This window comes from Pygocentrus nattereri, chromosome 17 (assembly GCF_015220715.1).
Source record: "Pygocentrus nattereri isolate fPygNat1 chromosome 17, fPygNat1.pri, whole genome shotgun sequence".
Taxonomy (NCBI): domain Eukaryota; kingdom Metazoa; phylum Chordata; class Actinopteri; order Characiformes; family Serrasalmidae; genus Pygocentrus; species Pygocentrus nattereri.
This window is the reverse complement of record NC_051227.1, coordinates 5,076,273-5,090,994: the sequence shown is the minus strand read 5'-3', so window position 1 is coordinate 5,090,994 and position 14,722 is coordinate 5,076,273. Positions and strand designations below refer to the sequence as shown.

Genomic DNA, 14,722 nt, shown 5'->3' with positions numbered 1-14,722 from the left:
GCTACTTTTCCTCCAGATTCCAACACCTGATCTGACCTGCCTACTTGAGGTCAAGGTGCCTATGAATCCTGATATTCATACCATGCTCCTTTTTAAATACTTGAATAAACGGCCGGATAACTTCGCAATGAAATGATTTCAGAGCAACAAAGCAGTCGCTGTGCTCTTCAGCACCGCTTACCTTATAATGACTCACTAAATGTGATGTACTGAAATATGTGCCTTTTTGCTGCTGCTCGTCTTCGATGTGAAATGATCCACATGGTGCTGCTTCAGTTAAGCGTTTTTCCTCACACGTTAATAAATGAGGGCCAAATTTATACCAACACAAACACGCACAGTATGTCGTGTTTTTTATTTCAGTGTTAGCAGCCACAATCTGTCCACATGCAAACGCTGAAAAACATCTGTAGAAATCCCCACGTATAAAAAAGGTGACGATGTGACTGCATTTGCTTGATCATCACTCCGGCCCAGAGATCTGCTCCTGTCTTGGTGTGTCGATGTAGTAAAGCTGGTCAGAATGTAATAGAAATGAGGATAACAGTGACGTTGTCTGCACAGCCCCGCCTCACTGCCTCACTGGCCAATCGCTGACAGGCTGCCTCATAGCACCCCTCCTTTCCCTCCACGCTCCCGTCCTGCAGGGAGAAACAGAGAAACAGGAGAAAATCAGCCAACAGATTCATTCAGTCCTCAGTGACGAACACTGGGGGGCTATCTTTTAAAGCAACCTGCTGACTTGGTGAAAAACCACATATTCAGATACAATAAAATACAGAATACACGGAAACAACCCACCCCTGATTCTACCCCACCCATCATTCCCTCACAGCGGTCCACATCTTACTGTATAGCTGCACTTTGTAGTTCTACAGTTACAGACTGTAGTCCATCTGTTTCTCTGATACTTTGTTTCCCTTTATACTTTGTTGGACTTGACGCCTTCCTTTTCATTTCAGTGGTGAAGGGTGGGAAATCTGCCTCTATTCAAATTGCTTTGCATTTAGCCAATCAGGTCACGAGTGACAAACTACGCTCTCAGAGAGTAGAGAGGCAATGACATCGTCTCTCGCTCTTCATTAAGTTCATGATGGTTTCATATAATGATGCATAATACACTGGTCAGACATAACATTATGACCACCTTGTTTCTACGCTCATTGTCCACTTTATCTTCTCCACTTACTGTATAGGTGCACTTTGTAGCTCTACAGTTTCAGACTGTAGTCCATCTGTTTCTCTGATACTCTGTTACCCTGTTCTTCAGTGGTCAGGACCCCCATGGACCCTCACAGAGCAGGTACTATTTGGGTTGTGGATCATTCTCAGCACTGCAGTGACACTGATGTGGTGGTGGGGTGGTGTGTTAGTGTGTTGTGCTGGTCTGAGTGGATCAGACACAGCAGTGCTGCTGGAGTTTTTAAACACTGTGTCCACTCACTGTCCACTCTATTAGACACTCCGACCTTGTCAGTCCAGCTTGTAGATGTAAAGTCAGAGACGACAGCTCATCTGCTGCTGCACAGTTTGTGTTGGTCATCTTCTAGTCCTTCATCAGTGGTCACAGGACGCTGCCCACAGGACGCTGCCCACAGGACGCTGCCCACAGGACGCTGCCCACAGGACGCTGTTGGCTGGATATTTTTGGTTTTCAGTCCAGCAGCAACACTGAGGTGTTTCAGAGCTCTGTTTTATAATTGGCTATAAAACAGAGCTGCGTTTCTAGGGAGGCGGGTGTGTTTACTCTACTTTTGCTTTCACTTCAACGCAACCTGTGACTGCAAACACACGCACATCTGTAAGATCCTGCTGGTGTGGGTTTCCTCTCTTTCAATGAGGACCTACCTGAGTTCTAGCAGCTCCCCCTTGTAGAGAACCTTCAGTCTGACAAATGCAGCTTTGTAATGGCGTGAGGACACTCTGCTTATCATTCAGACCACCAGCTTATCAATGATTACATATATTTCTTTAACTGATTGAGTTTATTCAAGTAATCATGAATAGCACATTCATATATTCATGCATACACACTCAAACGTGCACAAACACCCACCTGTAGGATTTTGTGGACAAATTTAACAGCTTCGTCTGCCGAGAACACTTTGAAGAGTCCGTCACAGGCCAGGATCACAAACCTAAACATGGGATGACAAACTTTTACCACAAGTCTAAACACTGAACAAAATAATTAGGGAATGAGTTCAATGGGGTGGGTGTATATACACAGTCATATGCAAATGTTTAGGCACTGCCGGTCAAATTTCACGTTGCTGTTGATTCTGAAATGCAAATATGTTAACTCTACAGAGAACATGCTTCTGCGCAGGCAGAACACAGGAACAAGAGTACTAGACAACACAATAAACACAGTTCAGACAATACAGTACAATAAATAAACATGAAAGACTTACAATAAATAAAAAACAGAACACAGGCAGCACACGGTACTGAGTGTATGTGAAGTTGTGTGGATAACATAACAGACTTGACTTAACAGATAGCCTAGCTTATAGGAGCACAGCAGTCACTGAGGTGAGGTGGCAACCAGAGCAGCAACACATAGTGTACAGTATTTGGTTGATACAGTAATTCTAGCAGCTAACGGTGTTATAGTGAAGTAAAATCTGGAAAATTTTAATGCAGAATTACTTATTGTTTGCTGAATTTAAACTATTAGGCTAGGAAAATCTTGACGTGGTCGTGGTTTTCACACTACTTGACCGATCAACAACTGGAGGAACCGATCTCCAAACGTTTTGTCATGAAAAGACATGCAAGAAGTGACACGGGGAATGGCTCGATAACAATCATGAGAGAGCAAGAAGTAAACTATCCAAGTTGTTTGTGAGCTGATCTGCAGTGAAAAACGAGGAGGAAGAGGAAAAGAATGTGGAAGAGAGGACAACTGTTGACATATAGCCCTTCTCTTGGTTTCCCTGCACCCCTTGCAACCTCTCACTGGCTGTAGCTCGTCGCTGCTCTCACAACCAGGTCACAACACTGCTCACACTACATGATGTGGATTCCCTGAGAGGCCCAGATATTTAGCCATCAGATATCTGTCGGGCATCTGTGAGTCTCTTGGGCGGCATGATTGAACAGTTCACACACAGCAACCGAGAGCTGATTTGAGACCCGACAGCGAATGCTGACGTGCCTCTGATCTGGACCTTTTCTCTATGATCTCCAAAAACTGTCGGTGAGCGTAAAATCAGGGCTAAAATCATGCGCAAACTCGGCTTTAGACAATCAACATGTAAGCTGCTGATGATGGAGGCGTTCAAACACTCACATAAGGCTGTACGTAGGTGAGACTCACCTGTCTTTCGGGCTGAGCTGGCAGCGGCGCACGTCGGGTGTAGATATCACTCCACAGCGTTTATACTGGCCATCACCTATAGAGCGGGACACTTCTAACACACCCAGCACACGCCCATCTCTACACACACACACACACACACACACACACACACAGAGAAGACTGGTCAGTTTCCCCACAACTACATATTTATATAACAATTATTCTTTTATCGTGGTAATGCTTCTGTACTATTGAGGGAAACTACAGGGTAAGTCAAAAGTCACAGGACACTTTTGTTTTATTTTATTTTTTATGCTGTCACAAGCCCCCAACGATGCGGTGCTGTGTGTTGCGGTGGTGGTGTTTGTTGCAGATTTTCTCAGCATACTCAATTTGTTGTAGATGGCCCCAGAGATAAAAAATCAATAATAAAATAAAAAATAAAATAAAATAAAACCTGTCCTGTGACTTTTGACTCACCCCGTACAGTATATGGGGAAAAAAGTTAACTGAAAGCTAAAGGACGAGTTCAGGTCTTGTTTCACTTCTTAAAATATAAAGGCACTCAAACTGGGCGTCTGGATAGCGTGGTAGCGTGAACATAAGGTCACCGGTTTGAGCCCCTGAGATGACAGTACGCGACTGAAGTGCCCTTGAGTAAGACACCTGACACCCAACTGCTCCCTGGGTGCTGTGGATAGGGCTGCCCACCACTCTGGGCAAGTGTGCTCACTGCCCCCAAGTGTGCATGTGGTGTTTCAATGCACGGGTGGGTTAAAACGCAGAGGTGGATTTCCCCGTTGTGGGACACATAAAGGGTAATTTAACGTAATTGAAAAATAGGATAAATATTTAACCTCAGTATCTCAGTGACCCAATTTTTTTCCAGATTTTGATAAATCAAATGACAGTAAAACCTATACATTTCCAGGTTTTGTATGTTGTGTGTGACCCCTGATCTGGAAGGTCACTGGCGCCAGCGTTCACACACAGACAGACCTGACGGTTCCTCCGGCGCGCTGTATCCTCATGCGCTCCTCGTAGATGGTGGGGTTGTGTTCTTTACTGAGAGCCAGAGTTACACAGTTCTCCTCTCCACTGTCCATCCGCTCCATTCGACACAGTACAGCCTGAACACAGACAGGCACACAGGAGAGTAACAGTGTGAAAGATGAACAGGCAGTGCCAGGTTCAGGTTCAGGGTTACAGTGGAAGCCTGGAGTTTAATGCTCATTGTACCTTAGAAGAGTCCGACACTCTCTCACATCTAAAGACGATGTCAGAGACTGGGGATCCTGCAGGGTCACTTTGCAACTAGATTTTTCTGAATTCCCATCACGCACCAGTAAAACAATGGAAAGAACCGAGATGCTTCTTCAATAATGTCATTCTAAAATTCCTGAAATACTGAAACAGCCAGTTTCTCTATGATTGTTGTTCTGAAGTGGAGCAAATCTGCCTTTTTTTAAGAGATTTCAGGCTCTCGTGCTGAACTTTCTCCCTAGCTCTCTCATTCCCTCTCGTTCCCAGCATGTCACTATTTGCATGAGCTGAGATTAAAACTTATGATAATATTAAATGTTTGATTTTATCGCAGCATCAAGATGAGGAAAAGACTGAAATTATACGGCCGTCCTGCCAACCTCACACCAAACGATGATTTTATTCCAACACTGTAAATTTGTCTGGGCTTAATAATCTGATAACTGGAGAAAATCCGATTTTGTCAGTAATCCGATCAACGCGTTTACAGGCTCTTGGGTAATGAAATAATTCAGATTCAGATTCAGAATACTTCATTGATCCCAGAGGGAAATTGCAGTTATTACAGCTGCAACCATTTATGTAAGAGTAAACACTTTAATAATTTAAAACAAAAGAGAGAGATTTTCAATATGTACACGTTTAGATTCTTACGAGTACAGTAAGTGGCAGTGGCTGTGATAATATGAAACATACTGTATAAAGCAGTTCAAAGTATTGCACCTCTGAGTTATTGCACACATAATTAAAAAAATTAATTACATTGTTATTACACATATGAACAGTACAGTTGGGTAGTGAGGTTTTGCACAGATGAACCACCACACACTGAGGGACTGAGTTATAGAGTTTGATGGCTTACAGGTAAAAATGACCTCCTGTGGCGCTCTGTGGTGCATTTCGGTAGAATGAGTCTTACACTGAATGGGGAAACTCCAGGTCTACATGAGTCAGACAGTAATCAGAGGTGATGTAAATATAACGTAAACTCAAACTTCATGCTGCGGCTGTTTTTTAAAACATTGGCCCTGAATATATTAACATGCATCATCTAGAAGAATATTTAAATCCTTTATTTCGTCGAGAGTGTATTTGGTTTCTATGTTGCTCCAAAAGTGTTCTGCTGTGTCTCGCGGCGACGCAGCTTGCTTATTTCTGCCACCGCCGTCTGTATTAAACACGTGCATACTGAGAAATCCAAAAGAAATCAGACTAAGAGTTTATCTGATTACTGGGCTAAAATCCAGCCTCTTTGTCAGACTTGTTAGATCAGAGTCTACAATTTACACGACCATTTGAATTATCAGATAACTGCAGGAACCTGATTATGATCAGATAAGAGTGCATGTTTCGCTTGAAAAGTCATTTGGTGGGAGGTTGGCATCGGGTAAAGTTCGGACTTGACGCCTTCCTTTTCATTTCAGTGTTGAAGGGTGGGAAATCTGCCTCTATTCAAATTGCTTTGCATTTAGCCAATCAGGTCACGAGTGACAAACTACACTCTCAGAGAGTAGAGAGGCAATGACATCGTCTCTCGCTCTTCATTAAGTTCATGATGGTTTCATATAATGATGCATAATACACCGGTCAGACATAACATTATGACCACATTGTTTCTACGCTCATTGTCCACCTTATCAGCTCCACTTACTGTATAGCTGCACTTTGTAGTTCTACAGTTTCAGACTGTAGTCCATCTGTTTCTCTGATACTCTGTTACCCTGTTCTTGGTCAGGACCCCCATAGGACACCTACAGAGCAGGTACTATTTGGGTGGTGGATCATTCTCAGCACCGCAGTAACACTGGCGTGGTGGTGGTGTGTTAGTGTGTGCTGCGCTGGTCTGAGTGGATCAGACACAGCAGTGCTGCTGGAGTTTTTAAACACTGTGTGTGACTGAGAACCAAAAATATCCAGCCGGCAGCGTCCTGTGGGCAGCGTCCTGTGGGCAGCGTCCTGTGGGCACTGATGAAGGACTAGAAGATGACCAACACAAACTATACAGCTGTCGTCTCTGACTTTACATCTACAAGGTGGACTGACGAGGTAGGAGTGTCTAAGAGTGGACAGTGAGTGGACACAGTGTTTAAAAACTCCAGCAGCACTGCTGTGTCTGATCCACTCAGACCAGTACAACACACACTAACACACCACCACCACATCAGTGTTACTGCAGTGCTGAGAATGACCCACCACCCAAATAGTATCTGCTCTGTGGGGGTCCATGGGGGTCCTGACCACGGAAGAACAGGGTAATAAAGTATCAGAGAAACAGATGGACTACAGTCTGTAACTGTAGAACTACAAAGTGCCACTGACAAAGGACGGGATCATGGCTGAAGGTTCTGTACTCACTCTGCTGTCTCCTAGGTTGGCTACATATAGAACATCGTCCACAGCCAGCAGACACGTAGCTGTAGAACCATCCTTCCACGCTGGCTTCCTGTAACACAGACAGTCCGTCATAGTCCACTCAGACAGCTGTTTCAACACGCTGACGTCAACTTGCGCATCTTCAGCTATTTTCGTTTACTGAGCATTAACTGTATAACTCTGTCTGAAACACGACCGAGGACTGGGCTGCTTCTTTGTGCTCAGAGATTTGAGAGTCGTCTGGGGGAGATTTGGGAGAACCTTTAAATGGGACATCACCTCGACTGCTAATGTAAATGCCTCAGTGATTCTAGAGATATACGACTTGATTGCCAACCAAAGTCAGATTTGAAAAATGAAAAAGAAAAAAAAAACCTGAAAATTCAAATTGAGAAAAAATAACCTCTGATCAGGACTTTGCGGACGTTTTAGAAATAGCGGCACAGCCGCAGTGCTGTAAACAAACTCATGACAGGAAGTGCCAGGCTTTCATTAAACTTTTTATTAAATTCATTAAACTATATTCTGGCAGATATCAGACATGTTGAATGATGCAGACTGACGGCCTGCATGTTAAATCAGACGCCATCGCTTTATTACAAAGTCTCTGTTTCAGTTTTAAGCTCTTCTTGGCAGTAAAGTCACTGAAGGCTGTTCCTTCAAATACAGCCAAGAAATTTGGAGAAATGGCGCAGCTGGTGTATCCTGAGACCTTCAGTGTTCCACAAAATCCTTCTTCGCAGATCAAAACACTATGAAAAACTTAAGGAAATGTAATGAGGTGCAAACTTTAACGTTTTTACATGCGTCACTTTACTTACATCAGCAGACCAGTGCTAGCAAAGTCTCTCCTACCTCCACTGCATCTTTAGCTCTGTGACACTGCTTATGTCTGCAAAATGCATTGACTGACGTCACAGACATGCACGAGGTGCTGTTTTAAACTCCTATAACTCGAGTTTAAAAGCTCTTAAAAATATAACAGCGGTGTTAAAATGTTTCATCACCCCCTGCTGGGCTGGCCTGCTCATGTGAGCATTTTCAAGCCGTGTCTCTGTGGACGGAGAGATACATTTAAAAAAATAAAAATAAAAAAATCACAGTGCAGCACATGCAAACACCAAAACACAGCACTTGAGCACATGCACTCACTGGCTGGAGGCTTTCTTTAGGAAGTCCTCGTCAGTCTGGCGGAAAGAGTCTAGCAGACATTTCTTCACCAGCTTATCCAGATTCTCCACTTCACCTGGACAGAGTGTGGAGTGTAGACGACAGCATGTGTTAGATACAGTAGTGAACGAAGTACACAAACCATTTACTTGAATTAAAGTAAAATATTACTCCAGTAAAAGTAGAAGTTCCTCCTTTTAGACCTCCACTTGAGTAAAAGTACTAAAGTATTTGCCTTCAAATGTACTTAAGTATAAAGTAAAAGTACTAAAAGAGTAATTCTGGCTCTGATGTCCTGTTATCATTTTTATAACCAGACTGGCTTCATGAACTCATTTCAGGTGAAAGTCCTCCAGCGTCTCTCTTGGTAAACCAGTCTTTTAATAGAACGTCATTAATTAGTGACGCTGACGTCTATTAAAATGATCAGAAGCACAAAACACTGAAGGTAAACAGTTTCCATCAGGGAGAACCGAGTGGCTCTGAAATCACTTTTTACACACAAGCAAAGTTTCAGTTTCAGATTTATTTACAACTTAGTTCCAAGTTTAAGTTGAATAAAAACTGGCTTTAAACTCAGGATCACAGATGAGCTCCTTTACTATGTTGATCTGTAGGCGTCTGTTCATAAACATAAACCAGCCCAAACTAATTTACTATAAAATGAAATGGTGTTTGTAGAAATTCAGAAAAAAGCCGCGTCAGTCTCGACTGCATATGTGGACATATTTCTATATTGAGCTCTATTTACACAAAGTTAGGTTAGTTCATCGTTTATGTTGAACAGACTCTCCCAAAGTTTTACGCTACTGCGCTGACGTTGAACAGCGTGCTGCACTGGGTCGGTATGACCAACAGGTCAAAACCAGCTCTAAACAAAGTGACCGCTGGGCCCTGATTGGTGCTCTGGCTTTGCGCTTCTTTTGTTTTGACATGTTACGTTTTTATACACACAGAAACCAAAAGGAACCACAGATTTCTCAAAATGTAGGAGGAAAAAGTCGGATATTAGACTCTGAAATGTAGTGGAGTGAAAGGAAAAAGTCACCCAGAACGGAGAAACTTCAGTCCAGATACACCAAAAAAAAATACTTAAGTACAGAAACTAATTACATTTACTCAGTTACTGTCCACCACTGAATATTTAGACAGATATTTTAATGATCCCAAAGGAAATTCAGCAGCCAGTATCAGTCACACAGCACAGCACAGTTATAATATTAAGGCTGACACAATACAAAAAAAAAACATCTACAGGCTTAAGAGGTTAAGCTGGAGAAGCGTAGGCTTATGGAGGCTTTTAGTGCTTTACTGATTTTACCTTTAGGGAATTTGCTGATCAGAGTCTCATGCAGATTTTCGGCAGCAAACTGAGACGCTCGAGCTCCGCCGTGGCCATCAAACACAGCAAAGTACGCCAACCTGGACCCGCACACGCACACAAAAGCTCACAATGCTCACCGACAATCGCCTGAACCATTTAAGCAGAATGAATCAACCCCCCGTTATAACAAAAACAAGACTGCTATTTAGCAGAGGGCGCTGGCGAGGGAGTCTTAAATGAATGGGAGTGAATGGAGTTGAACGGCTAATAACGAGTTAAAATAGTTTCTAATCACTGGCCCAGAATGTTTCTTTAATTTTAAAAAAGTAGAAGGATGTATTTCACTAAAAAAACAAAAACATTCACCCATATATTAACTTTTTTTCTCAAGTTTAAAAGCTCTTAAAAATATAAAAGCGGTGTTAAAATGTTTTATGATACTCACTGTTCAGGAAATTCGTGCATTCTCTTACATTAAAAACGTTTAAGCATTTATAAACTATGATTTTGCTCAAAGGCTTCATATCAACCCATTCATTCTGGACTCCCTCAGGAGCACCCTCTAGTGTTTGAGAAAACCGGAAGACATTGCGGAGCGGCAATTCTCCTCTCTACAATTTCTCTGATAAAATACCTGAAGAAGAAAAAAATTATATGAGCCCTTTAATGAAAACTACAGAAACAAATTCTGTAATCAGTAAATCTGCATGCAAAAGCCAGAGATGCTGTTAATTCAGAATCCGTGGTGAAACAGAGCTGCTTAGAAAAGTTTGTCCTATCATCCCTAAAAACAGCTGAATACATCACGGGAGTACAAGGCAGAAACTAAGCGTGTATTGTGGACGTAACCTCTCAATAAAGGACCTATTTTGTCAATTTTACTCACACGTGTTCCGGTAGCGTCTGCACGCTCACGCTGAGGTCCGGTAAGAGAACGTGAGCATCCTGCATTTCCTCACGTTCTCCGCGCCGCGCCGCCACAAAGCCCTTCAGCTTAACCAGTCCTGACATGGCAAAGAAACAACAACACAAACACAATCAATCAACCTGGTGTCAAACATGCACCCAACCGCGCTCTCTCTGCAGACAGAGTTGGTGTGGACGTGCTGAAAACCTTTACAAACTTTCTTTTCCGCCTTATTCTTCTCGTCCACTTGCTTGTTCTCCAGGCCACCGTCCCATTTCCTCTTCTCCCCGCGGTCCTCCTCTTGTTGGGGAGCTTCATTTTTAACTTCTGCGCCTGCTCACACAGCAAATAACAGAATTAGAGCAGAATTAAGACCAGTTTTACTTCAGGATTAAAGAGTGTTTAGGTGTGAAACGCTCCGTTCCAGAGAAACTAGTCAGAATAGTTCACAGTGGTGGTGATAGGAGACAGATGTCCACCTCTAGAAGCTCCTTCACAGAAATTTCCTACAGTAAATGGTTCTGAATTCACTGCCTGATAACTGAGACGCTGTTTTATGATAGTTTGGAGAACTTAAACTCCATTCATGGTGGAGGGATACGTGACATGAAGGGTGCTGTGAGGCAAAATAGTCCCCAAAGAAAACTGATTATTCCAGATTTTCCACTGTTTTCCATCATCAACATTCCATATAAACTCAGAAGACTAGTGTAGGTTCTCTGGTGGTTCTGGATGGTAAATAAAATTTCTATATCTGTGGTGTTGTCATGGCGACCACTGGTTCCTATCCAGTTCACAACGAACCATCTCTGAATCACCCTGTTTACACCTCACACACTCAGTTATGGAGGAAAGGTTGGAAAATCAGTGGAATTGGCCATCACAGTGACCTGTATGCTTTCCTGTAGTTTCTTAGACAAAGAGGAGGACACTCTTTAAAAAGATACTGAACTGGGGGGGTGATGCTAACATTGCTAACAAACACTACAACTCAATAGTCACCCAAATAGCTCCAATCCTTAAAACTCTCAGGGTCAGTTTCCTGGACTCAGACTGGGCCTAACTCCACATACTTCAATGGTTCTTCAAGGATTTCTCTTAGTAAAGGCTGTGGTCCTATTTACAACTAAGTTTTATACAGAACCATTTGCATTAGAAATGGTTCTTTGCATAGTAAAAGGGGTTCTATATAACAGCAAACAAGTTTATTCTGTTGCTACAACACTCAAAATGGTGCTTCAAGGGTTCTTTAGTAAAGATAATGGTTCTATTCTGAACCGTTTACAGAGCCTTCTTGAAAACGGCCCTTAAACGTTACAGCACCAAAAAGGGTTCTCCTTTTATTACAAGTTTGACCCTTTTTTAGTGCTAAAGAACACATTCTCCACCAATCTAACTTAGAGAACCAATTCACCAGACATGAAATGGTTCTACATAGCTAGAACCCCGGGTTCCTTTGGAAACCATCTCTTTTAGCTAGCTAAGCTAAATGTGTATTATTCTTTTACAGTGTGAAGACAGTCTTGCATTTTATTCCAATATAGGCAAAAAAACCTGCTCTCTTAAATTGTTAAACCAGTTTAAACGGCAAAGCTTTTATAGAAATTAAATATTTGATTTTTAAGCGCCAACACGGTCACTGTCAGCCTAACGGTGGGAGGCTAGCTTAGCTAGAACCGCTATCGAGGCTAACGGTGGAGCTCATAAAGAGAGTTTATCGGAGTAATTCACCGAAATGGTTTAATGTTGCTGTTATTTCATAAAACATGAGATTTACGAGCCACTAACCTGTGTTAGTTGGCGCGGGCAGGTCTCCGAATAAATCCATTTTATTCGCCTGAATTAGCCGTTAGCTCGTCTGAGCGTTAGCGCTAATGCTACACTTTAAGCTAAGCTAGCGGAGCGGATTTTGGGTAACCTAGTTAAACTAACGCTACCCAAACTCAGAAGTCACACCAACTGACAGAAGAGCTCTGCGAATTCGTCCAACGACGGCAAATATATCTTCCACAAATGGGTTAAGTTGGCTTAGTTTAGTTCAGCGCCATCCGGAGCGCTGCTAGCTTCACTGAGGTAACGCTACAGATGTTCAATGCTAACGTCTCAAAGCGGGTCATGTCCAAACGAGCCGGCGAGCGGGAACTAAGGACGCCCGGCGAAGTGATTCAGGCTCGATTCCAGCACAAAGAACGCCAGAAACAGACAGTAAACGCAGAGAAAGCGACGAGGCTGAAGCGGAATTCCCATCCGACCCAACGGCGTCTGATTCGAATTGTCCCGTTCCACCTTAAATGGTGCAGCAGGTCAGTAACACCATTTAAGGTGGAACGGGAAACGTCGAACAAGGAGCTGCCATATAAGACGCTGGCCAGCTTCGTGAGTCCTTTTAACGTGTCTAGTGAGAAAACGGTGGAAAAAAACAGTGAGAATAATGTCAGAAAAACATTCAATAAAGACGGCAGTGAACCGCCTTGACAGTGCTCAGTTTTATGGGCTCTCGGTCACAGATTTTCCCGCCAAGCGTTGGTGGTATAGTGGTTAGCATAGCTGCCTTCCAAGCAGTTGACCCGGGTTCGATTCCCGGCCAACGCAGCTGTTTTTCTTCGTTTTTAAACTTTATACACGTTTCAATGTGTTAAATGTTTAAACTTAAGTAAGCAAATCTAGCCTTATTTACTGCTTTAATACACACAAACGCACTCAGTAAACTATAAATATTCAGATAAACTCTTGCTGACTGACTGAAAATTCACTGCCAGAAATATAACACTTAGGTAAACACTCAGGGCCAGTTTTCTGGACACAGATTAGGTCTAGAATAGGGTTAAACTGTGATGCCAATGGTGATTTAACACTATCATTTAGAAATTAGTTGGTGATGCTAACATTGCTAACAAACACTGGAGATCAGTAGTCACCCAAATAGCCCAACTCCTTATTAGGTAAACGTCCAGGATCAGTTTCCTGGACACAGACTAGCTTCACACACTTAGAAAAGATGGTTCTTCCAGGGTTCTTCATTACAGAGAACGGTTCTTATAGGATCCATATATAGAGTCCTATATAGAACCATGTCATGCTTAAATGGTTCTTTGCATGGTAAAGTCGTTCTTCAGATTGACAGAGAATATGTCGCATATTGTTCTACATAGAACCTACTTTGAAAATGGGTCTACATAGCACCAAAAATGGTTCTTCTATTGTTTCAATCTTAACATCATAACAACAGAAATCTATATTATATTTTGGTGCTATATAAAATTAAGTACAACACATTTATTGTACAATGTTGGGCTGCAAAGCACAAGTACAGCACACAAATTGCAGCCCACTTCAACAGTAACTCGGACCCCTGATGGATGTGGCAAGGGATCCAAGCAATTGCGGACCACAAGAACAAAGTCAGTGCTCCATTAACCACAGATGCGTCCCTCCCTGTAATGATATTCTATCATATGGAAAATGTTAGTAACAACCACTATGGGTCGCTAGGCAAAAACCAATTAAAAAAGATGGACAACAACAAGCAAGTAAGATGGTGATGCAGGAGAAGTGAGCTGGTTCAGAAATTTGCTCTTAAGCAATATTGTTCATGTATATCCTGTGAATAAAGGAAAATGAACAAAACATGGTACCAGGAGTAAAAAAGCTACTAAAGTCTACACACTGTGAAGGACAATATGGATACTTTAAAGCCTCCGGAGCACCTAAAATTCACTGGTAATGTCGACAGCAACTGGCGCACTTTCAAGCAACAGTTTCTGCTGTATGTTGCGGCCAATGGACTGGACACGAAGCCAGACACAAGAAAGATTGCAGTACTGCTCACTGTTGCAGGCCCACAAGCCATCGAAGTGTACAACACATTCCTGTTTAGAGAAGGTGAGGATAAAGACAAATTTGAAGATGTGCTTTGATGCTCACTGTTCTCCTAAGAAGAATGAAACCTATGAAAGATATGTTTTCCGCTCTCGAACACAGCAACAACATGAGCCATTTGACAACTTCTTGACTGACCTCAAGCTCAAAGCACAGACATGCAATTTTGATACGCTAAGGGATCCAATGATTCACGACCAAATTGTCTTTGGTGTCAGTGACAAAAAGATGAGAGAACGTCTGTTGAGAGAAGCAGAGCTGACCCTAGAGGGAGCTATTAATATATGTCAAGCAAGCGAGCTAGCCGTTCAGCATGTAAAGACATTCAATGAACCTGGCTTACTTTCTGGTGCAAATGATGGCGCTGCCGTCGGTGCAGTCTTTTCGGACAAGAAAAAGCGTGGACATCCACTTCCCAAAGGGGTAAAACAAAAAGAAATGTTGTTCAATTGCAAGCGCTGTGGGTCTCAACATCTTCCCAGACGATGTCCAGCATTTGGTA

The 14,722-nt window shown here is 42.6% G+C and overlaps 1 protein-coding gene and 1 non-coding gene across 2 annotated transcripts; one reads left to right on the top strand and one right to left on the bottom strand.

Moving 5' to 3' along the window:
* Window positions 1-316: 316 nt before the first annotated feature.
* LOC108410435 (integrin-linked kinase-associated serine/threonine phosphatase) lies at window positions 317-12,796 on the bottom strand. Its single transcript, XM_017681513.2, has 10 exons — window positions 12,130-12,796; window positions 10,549-10,674; window positions 10,321-10,438; window positions 9,432-9,532; window positions 8,093-8,186; window positions 6,923-7,010; window positions 4,304-4,434; window positions 3,323-3,442; window positions 2,057-2,138; window positions 317-641 (listed from the first exon to the last, which is right to left on the bottom strand). Exons 1-10 carry the CDS (start codon window positions 12,167-12,169, stop codon window positions 519-521), a joined length of 1,023 nt encoding a protein of 340 aa, XP_017537002.1. The 5' UTR covers window positions 12,170-12,796; the 3' UTR covers window positions 317-518.
* A 65-nt stretch (window positions 12,797-12,861) lies between these two features.
* Window positions 12,862-12,933, top strand: trnag-ucc. The gene has a single exon. It is a non-coding gene; the product is annotated as a tRNA-Gly (tRNA).
* Window positions 12,934-14,722: the final 1,789 nt, after the last annotated feature.